This window comes from Moschus berezovskii, chromosome 4, assembly GCF_049115385.1.
Source record: "Moschus berezovskii isolate FMDL1 chromosome 4, NW_MosBer_1.0, whole genome shotgun sequence".
NCBI lineage: Eukaryota > Metazoa > Chordata > Mammalia > Artiodactyla > Moschidae > Moschus > Moschus berezovskii.
In genome coordinates, this window is record NC_142463.1 from 24,109,544 (window position 1) to 24,135,124 (window position 25,581).

General features: G+C 37.6%; 1 protein-coding gene across 1 annotated transcript in view; it reads right to left on the reverse strand.

Moving 5' to 3' along the window:
* The window catches only part of AGBL4 (AGBL carboxypeptidase 4), a 1,400,873-nt gene that overhangs the window by 793,179 nt on the left and 582,113 nt on the right, over positions 1-25,581 (reverse strand). The window contains exon 4 of the mRNA XM_088834990.1: positions 5,387-5,481. Within this exon, the coding sequence (XP_088691116.1) occupies positions 5,387-5,481 (95 nt within the window). The remainder of the gene's footprint in view (positions 1-5,386; positions 5,482-25,581) is intronic.

Below are 25,581 nucleotides of genomic sequence, written 5' to 3' on the forward strand. Positions count from 1 at the left end.
AGGTCATATTCATATTTATTACCCTAGTACTGAGCACAAAGTTAGATGCTCAATAAAAATATGTTACCTGAAAGCTACCTCTAAGATTAAGTCCAGTTTCCTCAGTCTGTTACAATGGACAGGTCAAATCGAGAAGTTATTCCAGATCTACCAAAGGCCACAGAGCTTCATGCTACTCCCTGACTCTTTGTGCCCACTCATCCACCCTTCCCATGTGTGGAAAATACAAGAAACAGTAACGATGGAGTCCTGAGATCTCTGGCTAATCTTACCAGTCACTAGCTGTGAAAACATCTTAGATTTAGTTTCTTCATAGGTGAGCATACAGATACTGGCTGTTTTTTAATGCCAGTTTCCAGCAGCTTCCAGCACATAGAAATTTCAGTCTTTGACAATAGTAAGAAATATTAATCAGTTATGGTTGAAAAAAATTTGATGCTAAATAGAGTCCTCAGTCGTTCAGTCAGATCAGTTGCTCAGTCATGTCTGACTCCTTGTGACCCCATGGAATGCAGTACACCAGGCTTCCCTATCCATCACCAACTTCTGGAACTTGCTCAAACTCATGTCCATCAAGTTGGTGATGCCATCCAACCATCTCATCTTCTGTCATCCTATTCTTCTCCTTCCCTCAATCTTTCCCAGCATCAGAGTTTTTTTCCAGTGAGTCAGTTCTTTGCAGCAGGTGACCAAAGGACTGGAGCTTCAGCTTCAGCATCAGTCCTTTCAATGAATATTCAGGACTGATTTCCTTTAGGATTGACTGGTTTGATCTTCTTGCAGTCCAAGAGTCTCTCAAGAGTCTTCTCCAACACCAGAATTCAAAAGCATCAATTCTTCAGTATTCAATTTTCTTTAAGTTCCAACTCTACAATCATACACAACTATTGGGAAAAGAACATAGCTTTGACTAGACGGACCTTTATTGGCAAAGTGATGCCTCTGTTTTTTAATATACAGTCTAGATTGGTCATAGCTTTTATTCCAAGAAACAAGTATCTTTTAATTTCATGGCTGCAGTCACCATCTGCACAATTTTGGAGCCCAAGAAAATAAAGACTGTCATTGCTTCTGTTGTTTCCCTATCAACTTGCCATGAAGTGATGGGATCAGATGCCATGATTTTTGGTTTTTGACTGTTGAGTTTTAAGCCAGCTTTTTCACTCTCCTCTTTCACTTACATCAAGAGGTTCTTTAACTCCTCTTCAGTTTCTGCCATATGTTGTCTGCATATCTGAGGTTATTGTTATTTCTTCCAGCAATCTTGATTCCAGCTTGTGTTTCATCTAGAGTGGCATTTTGCATGATGTACTCTGCATATAAGTAAAATATACAGCCTTGACATACTCCTTTCCCAATTTGAAACTAGTCTGTTGTTCCATGTCCAGTTCTAACTGTTGCTTCTTGATCTACATACAGATTTCTCAGGAGCCAGGTACAGTAGTCTGGTGTTCCTGTCTCTTGAAGAATTTTCCACAGTTTGTTCTGATACACACAGTCAAAGCCTTTGGCATAGTCAATGAAGCAGAAGTAGAAGTTTTTCTGAAACTCTCTTGATTTCTTAATGATCCTATGGATACTGGCAATTTGATATCTTGTTCCTCTGCCTTTTCTAAATCCAGCTTGAACATCTGGAAGTTCTCGGTTCACATACTGTTGAATTCACATACTGTTCACATAGCTTGGAGAATTGTGAGCATTACTATGCTAGCATGTGAGATGAGCGCTTTTGTGTGGTAGTTTGAACATTTTTTGGCATTGTCTTTCTTTGGGGTTGAAATGAAAGCTGACCTTTTCCAGTCTTGTGCCCACTGCTAAATTTTCCATAGTTGCTGGCATATTGAGTGCAGCACTTTCACAGCATCATCTTTTAGGATTTGAAATAGCTCAGCTGGAATTCTATCACCGCCACTAACAACCAACAATCCTTAGAAGTCCAATATGTAAACAGAATTAGAATGAACTAAAATAGGCAGAAAACTTCTAAATCTTTCAGCTTCTCCATTTTCCTGCTAGTTATGCTGATTTTTAAGTCCTCAAGGCACAACAGCCTTGAGAGGTCATATGTTTATCTGCATAATGGCTTTTTAGTTGCTTCTTTTGCTCATTTGCTTTCCACAGTTAATTGATTACCAGATCCATGTTAAGGCCTAAAGGTATCTTTGCTTAGAATCAATTACAGACCCCTGTGACAGGTAAAGAGGAAAACTTATTTCACCTTGCAAATGTGAAGAAAGTTTGTTTTCCCAATTTGGTATATATTTCATCCAGAAAATTTAGGGTTTCTAATGTTTGTCATGAAGTAAGGATATTTCTAAGGCCTGTTTATAATATTAAATTAAGTAAAGCCCATAGGAACTTCCCAGGTGGTGCTAGTGGTAAAGAATCTGCCTGCCAATGCCAGAGACATAAGAGACAGGTTTGACTCCTGGGTCTGGAAGATCCCTTGGAGGAGGCCATGGCAACCCACTCTTCCTTGAGAATCTCATGAACAGAAAAGCCTGGTGGACTACAGTCTATAGGGTCATAAAGAGTTGGACACAATGAAGTGAGTTAGCATGCACAATGCCCATAGGGACTTGCTAGGTGCCTCATTGGTAAAGAATCTACCTGCTAAGCAGGAGATACAGGTTCAGTCCTTGGGTCGGGAAGATTCCCTGGAGGAGGACATGACAAACCACTCAAGTATTCTTGCCTGGAGAATCCTATAGACAGAGGTGCCTGGCAGGCTACAAACTCCATAGGACCAGTAAAATCTAATAATCTGAGAGTTAAACAGTCACACACATTTCTTTATGTTATAACATTTAGGATGATGGTTACTGGAAAATAGGTTCTGGAACCAGTAATCAACACAAGGAGCAGAAGAAAATCCTAGGCAGAAAGCACAAAGGACAGAAAGGATCTTCAGAAGAAAGCAGTAGAAAGAAGGGTAATAATCATGGCCCACAGAGATCAGTTAATAAAATTCTAATGTGAAATTTCCCTTTTGGAACAGATTGTTTCTATCATATTCATACAGTATATCCCCAATATCTATAGCACATGGCACATTAAGGTGCTCAATAAAGTCCTATTAGCTAAATAAATCTCCAAACATCTTGCTTGAAGAAAGGATAGTGTGAAAGAAGATGAAAAGCTTCCCATTCAATGTCTGGGAATAGAAAAGTAAGAATCTCTTTGAGAGATTAAACATGTCAATGACTTGACTTATTCTGGCACCTTATACCTTATTGGCTTCAACTACAACAAACTTGGTTCTGAAACTTTAAACCTCGGACACGACTGAAGTGATTCAGCAGCAGCAGCAGCCCGTTAGAGAAGTACAGTGACCACATAGAGGATTCTGCTCAGAGCCTGCCAGCACTGGATGAGAATGCTGACTTAATTCTGAGACATTATCACATAAATATAAAGTCATTAATATTTCAAAATCTTGTCAAGAGCCCTAAAAGAGAAAACCCAAATGGAAGTGCATGAGAAACAAAACAAAATGAAATAATTAAGGCAGAAGAGTTTTCAAAAGCACACAAAAAGACTCCAGAACTGAACACTTTAGGAAACCAAATGATTATTATTACTGCTATGTAAGATCCCAACACAGAGTCTCATAAAAGAAGTACAATATTATTTTAAGGCCCCTGTGAGCAGATCAACAGTGATATGCTTTGTTGACAAGATTTGAAGCACACATCTACATATATGCCTATTAACAGAAAGAAGTGTTTTGTTATTATCCACTCTGGCTGAATTCAGAAACTCACAGCAAAGGTCTGCCTCCTGTTCAGATCCCAAAGTTGAAAGGAAACTGAGAAACAGCAGTATAGTTAATTTGACTTAGTAAAGTAAAAAAAATAAGGCACAGGAAGATATTTTTACCTTTAATAAACAGTTTTGATTATCATCATCAAATGCCTACACTTTTACAAACCTGAGTTTCTCAGCCCAGCATTTATAGAAAATTGCCAAGTATCATTTCTAGATAAAAGCACAATTCAATATTTATGAATAGCTAGCTTTCTATAAATATAGACATTTGGAGATGATCTTCTCACTAGTCATTAAAATTTGAACAGGGATCAAAGATAGAATAATATTAACAATTCCTTGCATTTGTAGAGTATTCTAAAAAATACTATTAATAACAGATGACATTTATTGAGTACTTAGCAAGTGCCAGGCACTTTACATGTAAATTCTCATCATGAATTCAGTTCAGCTCAACAAGCATTCACTTAACACCTACTGTGTGATAGGTGAGTAACACTTGGTTTCTGGCTTTAAAAACTCTCATTTTGGTGCACTCAATCAATGTTGAATGAATAAATGGATGAACAAAGTAATCAGTTTGAATGGCAGTGTGGGATAATAACAATAACACAGGCTCTTCCCCTTAGTTTTTATGGTCATGAGAAAGTACTTAACCTATCCTAGCCCCAGTGTCTTCATCTGTAATATACGGATCTTTAAAATAATCTCCCTTGCAAAAATGTTGTGAGAATAGTAACATCAAATATAAAACATCTAACAAAGAACAGGAGAAGGCAATGGCAAGCCACTCCAGTACTATTGCCTAGAAAATCCCATGGATGGAGGAGCCTGGTAGGCTGCAGTCTGTGGGGTCGCTAAGGGTCGGACACGACTGAGCGACTTCACTTTCACTTTTCACTTTCCACTTTCACACATTGGAGAAGGAAATGGCAACCCACTCCAGTGTTCTTGCCTGGAGAATCCCAGGGATGGGGGAGCCTGGTGGGCTTCCGTCTATGGGGTCACACAGAGTCGGACACGACTGAAGTGACTTAGCAGCAGCAGCAGCAACAAAGAACAGATTTTCTCAGTAAGTGGCAGTAGTTATTATTAACATTATCATCATCATCCTAATTACTATTATTAAGTAATCCTATCCAACTGCCCTCAGCTACACTATAGCAATGGGACAAATAGAACTTTAGCATCCAGAAATATTCACACCATATCTATACAAAGAAACCACAACAAACAAGCAAAATAAGGGAACTCTGCAAAACTGGAGCTCCCAATATCCTCCTGGGTTAATGTACAGTATCTCTGCCCAGGTTAGAAAAGAAAAAACAAAAACAGAGTCAGTGTTATGCTTCCAAAAATGTCATGATAAAAGCCAAATAAGACAGGAAGTTTATCTTATCAAATAACAGACTGTATATTTCCTCATAAGAGAATGTTAGTAATTCCAAACATGGAACCATGTTTTCTTTTCCAACATTCTCAAAGAGCAGTGCCTAAAGCCCAGACAATGAACATGCAGAAACTCACTGAGCTCTTCTTAGAGCCAGTAGAGCAGATAAATTGGAGCCCTGGGTCACATTCTCCAATCAAAAGTAGGTCCATTCTGTGGGTCACTTACCATTTTGGTCTGCTGGTAGATTTCACCATAGGGGCCATCCCATCTCTATAAAGACTTTTAGTTTTGCTGAAGTTAACAATGTTGAAAATGACTCTCTGAGAAAGAAAGAGGAAAAAGTTTATCAGAAGACTGTGCTATTCAGGTTGCCCCTTTCTGATAATTAGAACTGGAAGTAAAAAGCAGGGTTAAGGGAAACCATATGGACTAACTACCAACATAGTGAGAATAAATGATGTTCATAGAAATTCAGTGTTTCTGCTAGCTTAGCATAGTAATCAAGAACACAGATTCTGGAATCTGGAAGGTTTAGTTTTAATCTCATTCTACCACTCTTAGTCTGTGACCTTGCCAAGCTACTAAATCTTTCTTTGCCTCAGTTTCCTCATCTAAAAAATTGCGATAATAATGGTATCCTGAAGAATTGATGCTTTTGAACTGTGGTGCTGGAGAAGACTCTTGAGAGTCCCTTGGACTGCAAGGAGGTCCAACCAGTTCATTCTAAAGGAGATCAATCCTGGGTGTTCATTGGAAGGACTGATGCTAAAGCTGAAACTCCAATACTTCGGCCACCTCATGCGACGAGTTGACTCACTGGAAAAGACTCTGATACTGGGAGGGATTGGGGGCAGGAGGAGACGGGGACGACAGAGAATGAGATAGCTGGATGGCATCACCGACTCGATGGACATGAGTTTGAGTGAACGCCGGGAGTTGGTGATGGACAGGGAGGCCTGGCGTGCTATGATTCATGGGGTCGCAAAGAGTTGGACACGACTGAGCGACTAAACTGAACTGAACTGAAGGGTTACTGATGAGAAATGATTTAATGTACAGTGCTTGGAACTTTGCTTGGTACATGGTGAATGCTATATAAGTTTTAGTTATTTTATTAATTGTGCCTTCTCTCTAGGCTCACCTAGAATTTTCATGGAAATGAATAACATCATTTTAATAACAGTGGTACATTTGAAGTTCAACAAAACTAAATAACAGTGAAAAATTGAAATTAAAAACTTCTGTAGCTGCTCAGCACCCCTTTGACTACAACTACAGAATATATGTTCTCTCCCTTTTTATTATCTTCTGCTAGGGGCCAGGAGTACTGGGCTCAATCCTAATCTTAGTATCAGTTTATAGGAGCACAGACACATAGGTGAGTTCCTTCCCTTCCTGGGTCTCACCTTTACAATTGGGGCATGGGATGTTTTAGATGACTAAAACCCTTCCAGAAGTGTAGTAGACTTAAAAGAAATCAAGTCTTTGTTTTAATAAACAACTTTATCACAAGTGAGGAAGACAGATGGGGAAAAAAAAGAGAATTGGGGTTAAAAGACATTAAATGACTACTGAAATAGTCCAAAGGAAAAAGGATGAGGATCAGGGCAAGAGCAGCCTGAATAGTCAGAGAAAATGAAAGGCTTCCAAGAGGTTACCATAGGCTGGCCTTTCGGTCCAAAGGCAGTGAAAAACAGAAGCATCAACATTCATGTATTAATTCACTGAATAAATATTTACTGTGTGAGGTATTAATGTCAAGTGCTAGAAATTATATACACTTAAAAAATTTTAATATTCTCTTACAATTATATTAAAATATAAACATCTCCATTTTACAGATGTGGAAACTGAGGTTCAGTGATGTTAATCAACCTGTCTTAAGTTGTGCAATTAACGGATGGAGAACTGTTACCTAAACTCAAGGAATAAAAGAGTTAAGACAGACAAGGTCTCTAAGTTACTCACTAAGGTTCCAGTTTCATAACTGCAATTAAGTCTGTTTTCCAAAATAAGGGCAAAAATAAATAGAAATATAGTGGGCATTTTTTGAAGCCTTTAAAACTTGTTTTCCTTTAAAAATAGAACACCAAAACCATTTCTTCTGGATTCATATTTGGGATAACCATAATATGCTTTGTTCTATGAAATAAGGTCTTAGGAATAACTCATGTTTTCCTTCCTCCTCAGAGACCTAACCATTGACCCTCTCTCTAGGCATTTCAGTTTCTGACCTCTTTTCTGTCATTACGTTAAGTCATCAAGAATGTCCAAGGCTATTTCATTATTAATAAACAAGACCTGCCTGTTGTCAGTTTAATTATTTCTCCTAGGGTCTTGACTACTGTTTGATTTAAGAAAATCACTATCAGTGGGGACAAATGGCCTTTGAACCTCACAGGGCTTAATCCCCCTTTTTTCTTCTGAAATTCCAGATAGCAGATCCATTTCCAATGAACCTGGGAGCCATGATGTACTTTTAGGATTTAGCCTAATGCTAAATGCAAGAGGAGATCTAATACAGAAAGAATGTGTATATGTGAAGCTGGAATAAAAAAATGAAAAAGTGGAATATTTAGTGATCATTCATATCCTACCACGTGCCAAAAACTTTTCCCCAGATATATAAAATATACTATATTATTTAGCGTCTCTATTCATAAACAAAATTGTTTATTTTAGACTAACTTTAGACATGAGGAAATTGAATCTAATAAAGGGTAACTACACCCCCACCCCCAGATCCCAGAACTATTAATTGGTAGAGCTAGAACTTAAATCCGAAGTGTCTAGAAAATAAATATACTTTCTCTATGATACCAAATGCAGAAAGAAAACAATCTTTCTTTCTTTCTTTTTGGTTGCATATCTTGTAGGATCTTAGTTTCCCAACCAGGAATCCAACTCGCGTCCCGGCAATGAAAATGCCAAGTCCTAACCACTGGACCACCAGGGAATTCATGAACACACTCTTTTATGACTCTCCACCCTTGCATTTTTTTTAATTTATTTTTTTAAACATTTTCATTTTATATTTGGGTATAGCTGATTAACAAATAATGCCATGATAGTTTCTGGTGAATAGCAAAGGAACTCAGCCAAACATATACATGTATCAGTTTCTACCCAGACTCCCCTCCCATTTAGGCTGCCACATAACATTGAGCAGAGTTCACTATGCTATACAGTAGGTCAGCAGTGTGTACATGTCCACCCCAAACTCCATAACTATTCCTTCTCCCATTCTTTCCCTTGGCAACTATAAAATCGTTCTCTAAGTCTGTGAGTCATTTTCTGTTTTGTAAGTTCATCATTTCTTTTTAGATCCCACATAAAAGGGATGTCATACAGTATTTCTCCTTCCCTACCTGACTTACTTCACTCAGTATGATATTAAGTCCATCCATGTTGCTGAAAATGACATTATTTTGTTCTTTTTAATGGCTGAGTAATATTCCATTGTATATATGTACCACATCTTCTTTAGCCTTTCCTTTGTCAATGGATATTTAGGTGGCTTCCATGTCTTTGCTCTTGTAAACAGTGCTGCAATGAACATTGGGATGCCTGTATCCTTTCATCCTGTTTTTTTCCAGCTAAATGCCCAGGAGTGGGATTGTAAGGTCATATGATAGCTCTATTTTGAGATTTTAAGGAAAAAAAAAAAACTATAGTAGTCGCTGTACCAATTTACATTCCTACCAACAGTGTTGGAGGGTTCTCTTCTCATCACACCCTCTCCAGAATTTATGCTTTCTGGATTTTTTGATCATAGCCATTCTGAGTGGTGTGAGATGGTATCTCATTGTAGTTTTGATTTCCATTTCTCTAATAATTAGTGATGTTGAATATCTTTTCATGTGTCCCTTGTCCATCTGTATATCTTCCTTGAAGAAATGTCTATTTAGGTAGGTGTTCTGCTTGTTTTTTGATTGAGTTGTTTGTTTTGGTGCAGTCAAGCATCATAAGCAGTTTGTAAATTTTGGAGACTAATCTCTTGCCGGTCACATCATTTGCAAATATTTTCTCCCAATCTACGGTTGTCTTTCTGTTTTGTTTATTCTTTCCTTTAGTGTGAAAAAGCTTTTGAGTTTAAGTAAGTCCCATTTGTTTATTTTTGTTTTTATTTCCATTATTCTGGGAGATGGATCAAATATTACTACAATTTATGTCAGAGAGTATTCTGCCTATGTTTTCCTCTAGGAGTTTTATGTTATCCAGTCTCAATTTTGAAATTATTTTTGTGCATTCTACCTGTGCATTTCCAATCCTTCCTTCCATCATTTCTCCATTATTTCTTTTTCTATATTTAAAATTTTAACCCAAGCTTCTTGCTTTAGTAATAGGATGCTCTAAATTGAAGCTTTGTAAATGGTGACCTATAGCATGAGCTCTCAAGGTAGTCTTGTGTGAGGCCTGAAGCTCTGCCCATCATGACTAAGGGGCTCATGGTGCTATGGAGGAATAAAAGAACTCCACCCCAGGTATAAGCCAAGGAGTGGTGCAGTGTTACTGAGGGTGCAGTAATGAGCCTGCATGAAGTCCCAGACAGTGGTTTAATTCTTTTTCTTCCCATATAACCAATACTTTTGCCCAATCAAGAGTAAATTATCCACTAAATGGTGTCCAAGCTGTCCCAAGGACTACTCTAAATAGGCCTGAATATTCTACAAATTAGAGAGTCATAATTATTTTTAAACATTTCATTAGCTTTTTCTTGTTTAGTAGCTAAGTCATGCCCAACTTATTGCAATCCCATGGGCTGCTGCCCACCAAGTTCCTCTGTCTATGGAATTCTCCAGGCAAGAATACTGGAGTGGGTTGCCAGTCCCTTCTCCAGGAGATCCTCCCAAGCCAGGGATGGAATTCAAGTCTCCTGCATTGCAGGCAGATTCTTTACCACTCAGCCACCAAGAAAGCCTTAAATCAGTATAATATTGAAAGTTTGATTAGATTTTAACATCATTTGATTTTTATAAGAAATTTCAATACTGCAATTATAAGTGTAAAAAGGAGAACTATTAGATACTCTAATATAATTTCACATGGTTTATATATTTGAACAGTTTAAAATTTTTTATCACTTTATTGTGGGAACAGTTTCTTATTAATGTTTACTAAGACTGAATAGATCATTGAAAAGTCTTGATCAGAAATTTCATATATTCATTTCAGAAGTCAAAACCTCATACAAAAAAGGAAAGTTCAATGGAAAAAGCTAAAGTATTTCAATTAAATATTTGAAGATTAAAAAAATTAGCATTTGATAACCTCTGTGTAGTTTTTTTGTTTTATTTTAAAATTTTGTGTTAATTTTTTTTAATCAAGCTTCATATGGTCATCCTCTAAACATTCCCAGGTATTACAACATTCTACATAGGTATCATCTTCCCTATATGTTTAAATGTTATTTTCTCTGTGTGCCTGAAAGTGAAAACAGTTGGAGAATACAGCTCTGGATAACCTTCCACAAACTGCCAGAAACCACAGGATCTTTAAGAACATTATTGACATGAAAGGCTCCTAATAAATAAAAAGAAATCCACAGATGCTAGAAAAATAGATGTACAGAAGGCAGATTATTGGTCTTGGTATCTAAGAACTTAGATTTTTTAAAAACCTACGCAAGGATAGTAAATGAGACAGTGAATCTGTATGAGGAAGGCTATCTGACATGAGTGAAAATGAAAGTGAACATGAAGTCACTGTTGTGTCCAACTCTTTGTGACCCCATGGACTGTAGCCTGCCAAACTTCTCCACCCATGGGATTTTCCAGGCAAGAATGCTAGAGTGGGTTGCCATTTCCTTCTCCAAGGGATCTTCCCGACCCAGGGATCAAACCCTGGTCTCCCTCACTGCAGGAAGACTCTTTACTGTCTGAGGCAGCAAGAAAGCCCTCATGAAATGGGAAACATCTGACAAGAGATACTTTCACAAATATAGGACCCTCAAAATGATATAGTATTAGTGGAATTGTGGTCTAGAAAGAAATCAGTCACTAACAAAGGGAGATGACAAAGATACATGTGTATCTATTCCTAGATCTGGGGGTAGAAAATAATTTTAAAAGATGGGCCAGAACACTTTTAGGTTTCAGTTTGAATTTACACAACCTGCTTAAGAATCGGGGTACCCCAGTGACTGGATTCAGTGGTAAAATATCCACCTGCCAAGCAGGAGAGGAAGGAGTCTCAGGTTTGATCCCCAAATCAGGAAGATCCCCTGGAGAAGGAAATGGCAACCCACTCCAGTACTCTTGCCTGAAAAATCCCATGGACAGAGGAACCTGAAGGTTATAGTCCAGTGGTGTTGCAAAGAGTCCAGCACAACTGAGCACGTATGCACCCTTAAGAATCCAGGCCAAGCATTTACAATAAATTTCGTTACAAGGCTTCCCTGATAGCTCAGTAGGTAAAGAATCCACCTGCAATGCAGGAGACCACGGTTGGATTCCTGGGTTGGGAAGATCTGCTGGAGGAGGGAAAGGCTACCCACTCCAATATTCTGGCCGGGAGAATTCCATGGACTGTATAGTTCATGGGGTGGCAAAGAGTCATACATGACTGAGCAACTTTCACTTTTACTTCGTTACAGAAAGATATCCCTGGAGCACCTGGTTCAAGCAAAAAAAAAAAAAAAATACTTCTGATTTGAATGCACACATATTCAGCCTAAGCACACAGAATTTCCATAATGAAGCCCTAAAGAGGTCAAACTTTCATATACATTTATAAAACGAAAGAAAACAATCCACACTAAAAGTGAGAATCAGTCAGAGAAATAGACAACTGAATTAGACAACAAAAAAAATCAGTCATAAATCTATCTGGTGAACTATAGAGAAAGTACTTTTTAAGTGATTAAAAAAATAAAAGAATGTTCAAATACATGAGAACAGAACAAAACACAGTAAGTTTTTTTTTTTAATGCCAGAAATAGTCTAGAAAAAATTATAAAGTGTTTTTCAGTTCAGTTCAGTCACTCAGTCGTGTCCGACTCTTTGCGACCCCATGAATCACAGCACGCCAGGCCTCCCTGTCCATCACTAACTCCCAGAGTTCACTCAAACTCATGTCCATTGAGTCGGTGATGCCATCCAGCCATCTCATTCTCTGTCTTCCCCGTCTCCTCCCACCTCCAATCCCTCCCAGCATCAGACTCTTAAAGTGAGTCAACTCGACGCATGAGGTGGCCAAAGTATTGGAGTTTCAGCTTTAGCATCAGTCCTTCCAATGAACACCCAGGATTGATTTCCTTTAGAATGAACTGGTTGGATCTCCTTGCAGTCCAAGGGACTCTCAAGAGTATTCTCCAGCACCACAGTTCTAAAGAATCAATTCTTCGGCGATCAGCTTTCTTCACAGTCCAACTCTCACATCCATACATGACCACGGGAAAAACCATAGCCTTGACAATCCTGGGTGTTCATTGGAAGGACTGATGCTAAAGCTGAAACTGCAATACTTTGGCCACCTCATGCGACGAGTTGACTCACTGGAAAAGACTCTGATGCTGGGAAAGGTTGGGGGCGGGAGGAGAAGGGGATGACCGAGAATGAGATGGCTGGATGGCATCACCGACTCTGTGGACATGAGTTTGAGTGAACTCCGGGAGTTGGTGATGGACAGGGAGGCCTGGTGTGTTGTGATTCATGGGGTCGCGGAGAGTCGGACACGACTGAGCGACTGAACTGACCAGACAGACCTTGGTTGGCAAAGTAATGTCTCTGCTTTTTAATATACTATCTAGGTTGGTCATAACTTTCCTTCCAAGTGTTTTTAGAAATTATAAAAGACGTAATTAAACTAAAAAATTCAGTAGACAGGTTGAGATGCAGAATGGATAATATTTTCAAAATTCAACAGTGAGAATTAACAAGATAAAAAATATGAAAAGAGACACAGAAGAAATAAATAAAAATATGTATCTGATGAGAGCTCTAAAAAGAGAGACAAGAGAAACTGGGAAAGGAAAAATCCATAGAGAAAAGACTGAATATATTCGATAACTGATGAAAGACAGGAATATTCAGATTTAGGAATCACAAGTCCATACAAAGTAGGATTTTTTAAAATCTAGATGTAGACACATCATAGTGAAACTATTGAATACAAAACACCAAAAATGAACAGCATGTTTTCAAAACAAATTAAAGAAAATAAAAATTATGTACAAAGGAACAGAAGTTAAACTTAAGCAAATTTAATACCAGCAACATGAGAAACCAGAAAATAATGGAATAACATCAACCAAGAAAAAGGGTATAATAAATTTTCAAACGAAGCCTAAGAAGTTTAGCAATTTCAGATTTCAGTCAAGGAACTACTAAAAGACGAATTTCAGAAGAAATACATTGACCACAAAATTTAATGATGGCAAGAAGCAACAATGGGCAGAGAAACAAGAAAATATAAATAAGAACTGACTAAACTATAACAATATTAATTTTTAGAGCTGTTAAAAATTTTGCTGAAAACACTGGTTAGTAAAGCAGATGGTGGTGAAATGGAGAGGCAAAATCAGAATTAAAGTATTACAAGGTCTTTCTATGATTCCAAAGGAGGATAGGGAAGCCAATTAACTTAATGAAAGTGAAAGTGTCAGTCACTCTGTCCTGTGTCTGACTCTCTGAGATCCCATGGACTGTAGCACATCAGGCTTCTCTGTCCATGGAATTTTCCAGGCAAGAATACTGGAATGGGTAGTCATTACCTTCTCCAAGGGATCTTCCTGACCCAGGTATTAAACAGAGGTCTCTTGCATTACAGGCAGATTCTTTATGGTCTGAACCACCAGGAAAGCCCTAATTAATTTAATTGCCATAAACAAGAATGTGACAATCAAGAGTAGTCACTATAATAATAGAAAGAGGATTAATAAATTCCAAATGAGTAAAGAAAAAAAGAGAGAGAGAATAAAGAGAGCTTGACAAATATAATAGAAGATATTATAGGGAATAAAAAGAAAAGAGAAACATTATTTATTGAAAACTCAAAATGACAGTAAAAATAATTCTAAATATCTATAATCACAGATATTGAAAACTAACAAATTTATTTGCTAAAAAAATGATTAGAAAAATCTTCACTTATCATCTTTCCCAGAGACAAGCATAAGAAATAATGGCACAAAATTTTGAAACTGAAAACCTAGGAAAAGATAATACACGAAAACACTAAAGGAAAGTTGTTTGAGTTATGGCAGTATCAGATATTGATTTTTCCTCAAAACATATTGAGGAAAAATGTAAAATTAAGGGTATAATCACCACATAAAAGCAAATATTCTACATGAAGATCAACTTTAAATTTGTATGCACCTAATAAGAGCTATGGTTTTTCCCGTGGTCATGTATGGATGTGAGAGTTGGACTGTGAAGAAAGCTGATCACCAAAGAATTGATGCTTTTGAACTGTGGTGTTGGAGAAGACTCTTGAGAGTCCCTTGGACTGCAAGGAGATCCAACCAGTCCATTCTAAGGGAGATCGATCCTGGGTGTTCATTGGAAGGACTGATGCTAAAGATGAAACTCCAATACTTTGGCCACCTCATGCGACGAGTTGACTCACTGGAAAAGACTCTGATGCTGGGAAAGGTTGGGGGCAGGAGGAGAAGGGGACGACCGAGAATGAGATGGCTGGATGGCATCACTGACTCTGTGGACATGGGTTTGAGTGAACTCCGGGAGTTGGTGATGGACAGGGAGGCCTGGCGTGCTGTGGTTCATGGGGTCTCGGAGAGTGGACACGACTGAGTGACTGAACTGAACTGAACTGAACTGAATAAGAGCATAAAATATGTAAAATAAAAAATTGACAACACCACAAGTAAAAACTGACTGAGCCACAAGGATTAATCTCAGTAACTGATACTGTAAACAACCAAACATTCTGAAGGCTATAGAGAACCAAAAACTTCCAATATGATAAGCTCCAGCTTCCCTGGTGGCTCAGATGGTAAAGAATCTGCCTGAAATGTGGAAGAATAGGGTTAAATTCCTGGGTCAGGAAGATCCCTGTGGAGAAGGAAATGGCAACCCACTCCAGTATTCTTGCCTGGCAAATTCCATGGACAGAGGAGCCTGGCTGGCTACAGTCAAAGGGGTTGCAAAGAGTTGAGCATGACTGAGTAACTAATACTGAAAGATCACTTATTAAAATCTATAAAACTTTCCACATACACAGTTAGGGAATAAACTTTTTTTCAAGTAATAAGAGGTATTTGTAAAAGATTAAGTACATACATACAGTCACAAAACAAATATCAACAAATATCAAATAATTCATATTCTTCCAATCACAACTTCCCACTATCCAGTCATAAAATCATAAATCTGGTACAAAAAAATTGACCAAAAACTCTCAAACATTTTGAAATTTTCATATACTCTTCTTAATTTTTTATGTATCAAAGAAGAAATAATGAGGGAAAGTACAAAGTACTTAAAATTCGATGATTGATTCAGCACTATATAGCAAAGCAGTGTCACAGAGAAAAAATATATATACAGAGAAATTAAGTTTAAGCCCTATGTGTCTATACTAGAAAGGAAGAAAGATTGAAAAAGAGAGTACCGAGCACTTAACTTAAAAAGTTAAGAAACAAACAGAAAATAATTCATACCAAATAATCTCAGAAATGGAAAACACTGGAAGTACATGGGGTGCCAGTCTGAGCTTGGTTCATAGTCCTTTTAAAGAAAAATTAAGTCCCAAATTCCTTCCCTCATATCAACACCCAAAAGACTATTCATCCATCATGATAGGAAGCTAGAGGCTCATTCTCTGGAGAGTGGAAGAGATTCCAGATTCAAATTCCAGAATACTGACAGTCAAGCTTATCTCTATAGACACTAGTTTAAAAAAATATATTCTGTGGGAAAATTAACTCAATCAAAGATAAAGGATATACAAATATTATCATGGGAGACTCCCCCAAGGAAATAGATCAGCATAGTCCAAACATGTACTTAGAGCCTCTATTTCAGAATTTAATGGCAGTCTTTTACTGATGAAAGACATCAATAGAAACAGAGACCAAAGCAGCCAAGTGAAGGTATGATGGGGGTTGGGGGCGGGGGGGAGGGGACAGAAACGATTTGCAAAAGGTGCATTAAATACCAATTTAACAGAAAAAGAAGAAATAATTATTAGCAAAAGGCCAGAGGCAGATGGAATTGTTGCAGAACAGAAAAATTTAATCATATATCACAACTCATCTGAATTAATAGTTGGAAGTGAAAGCTCAGTCGTGTCTGACTCTTTGCAACCCCACGTACTGGAGACTACCATGCTCCTCTGTCCATGGGGTTTTCTAGGCAAAAGTACTGGAGTAGGTTTCCATTTCCTTCTCCAGAGCATCTGCTTGACGCAGGGATTGAACCCAGGTCTCCTGCATTGTAGGCAGACGCTTTACCATCTGAGCCACCAGGGAAGTCCTAGTTATCTATTCATAATAAAAGATTGAATATTATTTTAACCAAAAGATGATATAAATATGTGGAGGAGGAGAAGTGCTTATATTTTCTAGCGGAACTGTTGAAGGATGAAAACATCATCTCATAACACAAAGTAGGTAAATACTACTGAAAACTAAATTACTAGAGAATAGCTGTGTAGAAGTTTTATTTAGAAATACAGAAGTAATATCAGAAGAAACAATGATATACCATATTAACAAATTTAAAAATAAAAACCATATGATTATCTAAATAGATGCAGAGAAAGCCTTTGACAAAATTCAACATCCATTTATGATAAAAACCCTCCAGAAAGCAGGCATAGAAGGAACATACCTCAACATAATAAAAGCCATATATGATAAACCCACAACAATTATCCTCAATGGTGAAAAATTGAAAGCATTTCCCCTAAAGTCAGGAACAAGACAAGGGTGCCCACTCTCACCACTACTATTCAACATACTTTTGGAAGTTTTAGCTACAGCAATCAGAGAAGGAAAAAGAAATAAAAGGAATCCAGATTGGAAAAGAAGTAAAAATCTCACTGTTTGCAGATGACATGATCCTCTACATAGAAAACCCTAAAGACTCTACCAGAAAATTACTAGAGCTAATCAATGAATATAGTAAAGTTGCAGAATATAAAATCAACACACAGAAATCCCTTGCATTCCTATACACTAACAATGAGAAGACAGAGAAATTAAGGAAACAATTCCATTCACCATTGTAAAAAGAATAATATACTTAGAAATAAATCTACCTAAAGAAACAAAAGACCTATATATAGAAAACTATAAAACACTGGCGAAAGAAATCAGAGAGGACACTAATAGGTGGAGAAATATACCCTGTTCATGGATTGGAAGAAAAAATATTGTGAAAATGAGTATACTACCCAAAGTAATTTATACATTCAATGCAATCCCTATCAAGCTACCAATGGTATTTTTCACAGAGCTAGAACAAATAATTTCACAATTTGTATGGAAATACAAAAAACCTTGAATAGCCAAAGCAGTCTTGAGGAAGAAGAATGGAACTGGAGGAATCAACCTGCCTGACTTCAGTCTTTACTACAAAGCCACAGTCATCAAGACAGTATGGTACTGGCACAAAGATAGAAACATAGATCAATGGAACAAAATAGAAAGCCCAGAGATAAATCCACGCACCTCTGGACATCTTGTCTTTGACAAAGGATGCAAGAATATACAATGGAGAAAAGACAATCTTTTTAACAAGTGGTGCTAGGAAAACTGGTCAACCATTTGTAAAAGAATGAAACTAGAACATTTTCTAACATCATACACAAAAATAAACTCAAAATGGATCAAAGATCTAAATGTAAGACCAGAAACTATAAAACTCCTAGAGAAAAACATAGGCAAAGCACTCTCTGATGTAAATCATAGCAGGATTCTCTATGACCCACCTCTCAAGTAATGGAAATAAAAGCAAAAATAAACAAATGGGACCTAATTAAAATTAAAAGCTTCTGCACAATGAAGGAAACTATAAGCAAGGTGAAAAGAAAGCCTTTGGAATGGGAGAAAATAATAGAAAATGAAGCACCTGACAAAGAATTAATCTCAAAAATATACAAGCAACTCCTGCAGCTCAATTCCAGAAAAATAAACGACCCAATCAAAAAATGGGCCAAAGAACTAAACAGACATTTATCCAAAGAAGACATACAGATGGCTAACAAACACCTGAAAAGATGTTCAACATCACTTATTATCAGAGAAATGCAAATCAAAACCACAGTGAGGTACCAACTCACACTGTTCAGAATGACTGCTATCAATAAGTCTACAAACAATAAATGCTGGAGAAGGTGCGGAGAAAAAGGAACCCTCTTACACTGTTGGTGGGAATGCAAACTAGTACAATCACTATGGTGAACAATGTGGAGATTCCTTAAAAAACTGGAAATAGAACTGTCATATGACCCAGCAATCCCTCTGCTGGGCATACACACCAAACAAACCAGAATTGAAAAAGACACGTGTACCCCAATGTTCATCACAGCCCTGTTTACAATAGCTAGGACATGGAAGCAACCTAGATGTCCATTGGCAGATGAATGGATAAGAAAGCTGTGGTACATATACACAATGGAATATTACTCAGCTATCAAAAAGAATGCATTTGAATCAGTTCAAATGAAGTCGATGAAACTGGAGCCTATTATACAGAGATAAGTAAGTCAGAAAGAATAACATCAATACAGTATATTAACGCTTATATATGAAATTTAGAAAGATGCGAGAGAGCAAAAGAGACACAAACGTAAAGAACAGACTTTTGGACTCTGTGGGAGAAGGCGAGGGTGGGATGATTTGAGAGAATAGCATTGAAACGTGTATATAAACATATGTGAAATAGATCGCCAGTTCAGGCTTGATGCATGAGACAGGGTGCTCAGGGCTGGTACACTGGGATGACCCTGAGGGATGGGATGGGGAGGAAGTTGGAAGGGAGGGTCAGGATGGGGAACACATGTACACCCAAGTCTGATTCATGTGAATGCATGGCAAAAACCACTACAATATTGTAAAGTAATTAGCCTCCAATTAAATAAATTTTTAAAAATTTAATAAAAAAAAAAGAAACAATGAAAAGACATATGACCAGGAGAGCAAGAACCAAATTCTGCCTGCTGACTGTTTTTGAAAAAAAAAAACAAAAAAACTACCCATGTTTATTCACTGTGAATGTGAATGTGTGTGTGTGTGTGTGTGTGTGTGTGTGTATGCTCAGTTGTATCCAACCCTTTGTCACCCCATGGACTGTGTCACACCAGACTCTCTGGAATTTTCCAGGCAAGAATACTGGAGTGGGTTGTCATTTTCTACTCCAGGGTATCTTCCCAACCTAGGGATTGAACCTGTTTCTCTTGTGTCTCTTGCATTGATAGGTAGATTCTTTACCACTGTGTCACTTGAGGTGTTGTCTGGTTGCTTTTGCCACATAATAGCACATAGAATAAGCAAAGACATTAAGTAGTTGTGACAGAGATCTCTTGGCCCATAAAGTCTAAATTATTTACTACTTTGTTATTTACAGCATTTTGTTGATTCTTGGTGAGCAAGCAGGGATCAAAACCTGTGGCAAAAGTAAAGGAATATTTTCTTTTTGGCCTTTTCTGTAGAATTTCACTTTTTAAATTACATATATGTATTTTATTTTCATAAACATTAAAGTTAAGTAAAATTAAAAAAAGAAAGCTATCCAATTAATTTTATGAGGCTATTATAAACTTGAAGCAAAAAACAGGTAAGGACAACTGGAGAATGAAAAGTTATAGCGATATGTCAGTTTTTAAATACTGAGTGAAAAATTCTAAATAAAATATGAATTCAAATCCACAGTGATTTTGGAGCCCAAGGAAATCTGCCACTGTTTCCACTGTTTCTCTATCTATTTGCCACGAAGTGATTAAGGAAAAAATGTATAAGGTGAAACATAGTATATTATTTTATGGACTAAGGGTATGTTAAGGCATTTTAGACAAAATACCAGAAGCATAAGCCCTGAAGGAAAGGATTATTATATGAAAATATATCATAAATAAATGAAAAAAGCCAGTGGTTGAAGAAGTCATGTGTGTAATGCTTATCATTGAAAAGAATTAATACACAAACCTATAAAGATCCCCTAGAAGTGAAAATTTAAAAGATCAACTATCCAATAGCAAATGGGTGAAAGATATAATCAGAAATGGTTGCTTGCATGCCTTGGCAATTGTAAATAATGCTGCTATGAACATTTCATCTGTAGGCCAGATGAAACAAATGCCTACAGATATATGAAAGCATGATCACCCCACTAGTAACTGAGAAAAAATAAGTTAACAAAACAACAAAGTACATTTCTTACCCTCATACTGGCCAAAAAATAGAAAATCTGAAAATACCAGGTGTTGAAAATTTTGTAAGAAACAGTGACTTCTTTTTTAACACCATTGTTGAGCAGGAAAAATATAAGAGATTCTTTAGAGGGTAACTTGACAATAAAGATAAAGATGTTTATAATCTATGTTCCAGCAATTTCACTTCTATGAAATTTCCTAAAACATTTTTGTACATTACACAAGGAGATACAGACAATAATGTTCATTGTATTAATAGTACTATTCCTTTCTAATAGTAAAACAAACTAAAAACTAAAACTAGTTAACTCAGAATGAGAATGGAAAATTATGATTCACAAGCTGAAATCTAGATTGCTGGGAGAAATACCAACAACCTCAGATATGCAGATGGTACTACTCTAATGGTAGAGGGTGAAGAGAAACTAAAGGGTCTTTTGATGAGGGTGAAAGAGAAGAGTGAAAAGCTGACTGAAAACTCAACATTCACAAAACTGAGATCATGGCATCTGGTCCCATCACTTCATGGCAAATAGATGGAGAAACAGTGGAAACAGTGGCAGATTTCCTTGGGCGCCAAAATCACCGTGGATGGTAACTGCAGCCATGAAATTAAATGATGCTTGCTCCTTGGAAGAAAAGCTATGAAAAACCTAGACAGCATATTAAAAAAACAGAGACTTCACTTTGCTGAGAAAGGTCTGTATAGTCAAAGCAGTGGTTTTCCAGTAGTCATGTAAGAGTAGTCATGTAAGTAGTCATGTGAGAGTTGGACCGTAAAGAAGGCTGAGTGACAAAGAACTGATTCTTTTGAACTGTGGTGCTAGAGAAGACTCTTGAGAGTCCCTTGGGTTGCAAGGAGATCAAACCAGTCAATCCTAAAGGAAATCAACCCTGAATATTCACTGGAAGGACTGATGCTGAAGCTGAAGCTCCAACACTTTGGCCACCTGATGTGAAGAACTGACTCACTGGAAAAGACCCTGATGCTGGGAAAGATTGAGGGCAAGAGGAGAAGGGGTGATAGAGGATAAGATAGTTGGATAGCACCACCGACTCAGAGGACATGAGTTTGAGCAATATCAGGGAGATAGTGAAGGACAGGAACATCTGGTGTGTTGCTGTCCATGGGCTCACAAACAGTTGGACATGACTTAGCAACTGAACAATGACAACAACAAATTATGGTTCATCAATTACTACAATGAAATAATACTTATCATCGACAATGAATGAACTAGAGCTACATTTATGAACATGGATAGACACCAAGAACTATGTTTAGTGAAAAAGATATGCATTATAGAAGGCAAACATATAGCATAATTTAATATAATACATGTACGATAGAAGTACAAAATCATAAATTGGAATTATACTCAATTTCAGGACTGTGGCTACTTCTGAGAGAAAGTAAAGTAAGAGGGAAAGCTGTAGCCATAAGGTTTCATTTATTAGCATCAACAAAAGAAAGAAGAATCTAAAGGATGACCAAATGTTAACATGTGCTTCAATCTTACTGGTGGATCCTTGAGTGTTTTTATATTATCTAACATGTATTTAAAATTTTCCTAATTTAAATTTCAAAAGTTGAAATACTTTTGCTTCATTAGGCATTTCAGTGTAAAATATGAAGAAGCAGCATATCTTATTTTTTCAACATCTTATTGAGTCATCTCTTTCCCTTCTAATTTCAGATGTCACTTTTTCCATAAAAAAAAAGTTTAAATGCTCGGGTTTATTTCTGGACTTCCATTTCTACTTCACTGATTTGCGTGTTTATTTTAGTGACAGGCAGCCATTGTTCTGACAACTGTGGTTTTACGATGTATCTGTTTACATTGTGCAAATCTATAGTCAATGTTTTCTTTTACCCTTTTATATAGCATCACATTCAGTGATTTTTAAAAACCTTTTATTAGTTATCTTCTTTCATAATGTATAATGTTTATGCTTTTTTACAATAAAATCTATTGATTTCACAATTGCTTAAAATATGCCTTATGTTTTTCCTTCTTTCTTTAATAATTTGCAAGTCATTCATCCTAGTTTTATTCTACTAATGATTATAGTTAAATAAAAAATGAATTTGATTCTTTAAGTTAGGCATAAGTAGTTTTCCTATGAGCAATTTCAGTAACTTCTTTTGAGATAACCACTTGACAGTCAGAGAGGTCTATAACACAATGAGGGAAAGCTGGTTTGGCGTATGTCTAGCTACATGTTTGATCATGTGTCACCATGTCACCAGGTAAGTCTGACTTGGGCAGGACTGCACAAGAGTTTAGGGTAAATTTGCCTTGGTGTTATGATGCATCAAAAGGTATATAGGTAATGTGGGGCTGAGTTGGGGATAAAATCTAGATCTCGTTTTTCCAACCAATCAGCTACTTTCCTTCAGAGCCTTATTTCTTGTTTCTATATTACCTAATCTGAGACAAATCTGATCCCCTGCATCATACAAAAAACTTGGCATTCCAAGCCTATCTCTCTCTGTGCAACTCTGACCATGTTTTTTTTTATCTTTCTGAGCCTTGTTTTACTCATCTGCAAAGAAGAAAAGCATACCTGTCTGGTAGTTTTTTATAGGATTCACTATAACTACAAGTCTATTTGGTCAGGAAATAATAAAAGACTATACACATATGCTAGAGAAGGAAATGGCAACCCACTCCAGTATTCTTGCCTAGAGAATCGTGTGGACTGAGGAGCCTGGTGGGCTGCCGTCTACGGGGTCGCACAGAGTTGGATGCAACTGAAATGACTTAGCATGCATGCATGCATTGGAAAAGGACACTGCAACCCACTCCAGTATTCTTGCCTGGAGAATCCCAGGGACAGAGAAGCCTGGTGGACTGCCGTTTATGGGGTCGGGCGGAGTCGGAAACGACTGAAGCAACTTAGCAGCAGCAGCAGCAGCATACACATGTGCATTATAAATGCAGTTGTTGTTGTTCAGTTGCTAAGTCATGTCTGACTCTTTGTGACCCCATAAACTGTAGCACATACCAGGCTTCTATGCCCATTATTATCTCCCTGAGTTAGCCCAAACTCATGACCATTGAGTCAGCGAGGCCATCCAACCATCTCATCCTCTGTCACCACCCGCTTCTCCTCTTGCCATCAATTTTTCCTAGCATCAGGGTCTTTTCCAATAAGTTGGCTTTTTGTATCAGGTTGGCAAGTATTAGAGCTTCAGCTTCAGCATCAGTCCTTCCAATGAATATTCAGGGTTGATTTCCTTAAGGATTAACTGGCTTGATCTCTTTGCTGTCCAAGGGACTCTCAAGATTCTTCTTCAACACCGCAGTTCAAAAGCTGCAATTCTTCAGCGCTCAGCCTTCTTTATGGTCCAATTCTCACGTCCACACACAACTACTGGAAAATCCATAGCTTTGACTATATGGACCTTTGTCGGCAAAGTGATGTCTTTGCTTTTTAAAACACTGTCTAGGTTTGACAAGGCATTTTTCCAAGGAACAAGCATCTTTTAATTTCATGGCTGCAGTCACTGTCCACACATTGATTTTGGAGCCCAAGAAAATGAAATCTGACACTGTTTCCATATTTTCGCCATCTATTTGGCATAAAGTGATAGGACTGGATGCCATGATCTTAGTCTTTGGATGTTGAGTTTTAAGCCACTGTTTTCACTCTCCTATTTCACCTGCATCAAGAAGCTATACACATATGTGTGTGTGTGTGTGTGTGTGTGTGTAAAGGGCAGGTTGCCACTCAAGCACTAGGAAATCCTGGACCTGATATATCAAAACCATAAAGTCTGCCATATAGATAAACACTATGTGAAAAATGAATCCTTATCTATTATAGGCTGCTGTTGGGAAGTAACAAGGAACCAACAAAGTTTGTTAATCCGCTGCACCTGTGTCTTGTGAACTAGAACTTGTCAAAATCTTCACACAGATACCGCAGTCTGATAGAGATAATAAAGAAATGGCTTACAGGTTGCACATTAGAAGATTCTTCTCTTTCACTAAAGGCTTGTGACGAAGCAGCCAAAAGAGGTAGAAGGGAAATGAAGCAAAGCATTCTCATCAAGGGAAGTTTAGCATATCAAATGAGGGCATTAGCAACAAGACAGAAGAAAAATAAGACCTTCCAGGGAGGCTCTTTCTTCTCCCTATAACTCAGAAGAAGTATTCACCAACATGAGACAAAAATAATCTTAATCTGACATTATTTCCTACAGAAAGCATTGTTATAAATTTCATTCATTCATTCATTCAAGAAATACTCATTTAATCATTTCATTCAATATACAACTATAGGACTCTTAATTTTCTATGTGCTCGTATTGTAGAAATGAATAACATCCTTTGTCCTTAAGGACTGCCTAGTAGGGGAAATAATGTATGACACAGACACACACACTCTCTGTCTCTCTCACACACACACACAAATAAAATGCTGACGTAGCATCTGTAGCCAGTCAAGGGGAAGAAAGCTATATCTTCACTGATTAATAAGAACTGACCAGGGAAGAAGGAAGTGTGAAGGCCATTTCAGCTGGAAGGAAAAACAAGAGCAAAGGTTGGGTGGTTTGTGCAATTACAAGCTCTTTCCTGTGGCTAGAACAAAGAACTGAGCAACTAACACTTTCACTTTCATGGGCTTCCCGGCAGCTCAGCTGGTAAAGAATCTGCCTGCAATGCAGGAGAACTCAGTTCAATTCCTGGGTTGAGAAGTTCCCCTAGAGAGAGAATGGGTTCCCACTCCAGTATTCTTGGGCTTCCCTGGTGCCTCACACAGTGAGGAGTCCACCTGCAATGAGGGAGACCTGGATTTGATCCCTGGGTTGGGAAGATCCCTTGGAGGAGGGCATGGCAATCCACTCCAGTATTTTTGCTTGGAGAATCCCCAAGGACAGAGGTGCCGGGTGGGCTACAGTCCATGGGGTTGCAAAAAGTCGGACATGACTGAGTAACTAAGCACAGCACAGCACAGAACAGAGAATTCTGGGTAAGAGATGAGACTACGGCATTAACAGGAACATGGGCTGTGTTAAGGAGTTTTAATTTTTACTAAAAGCAACATGAAGGGGCTACTGAAGAGTTTTAAGT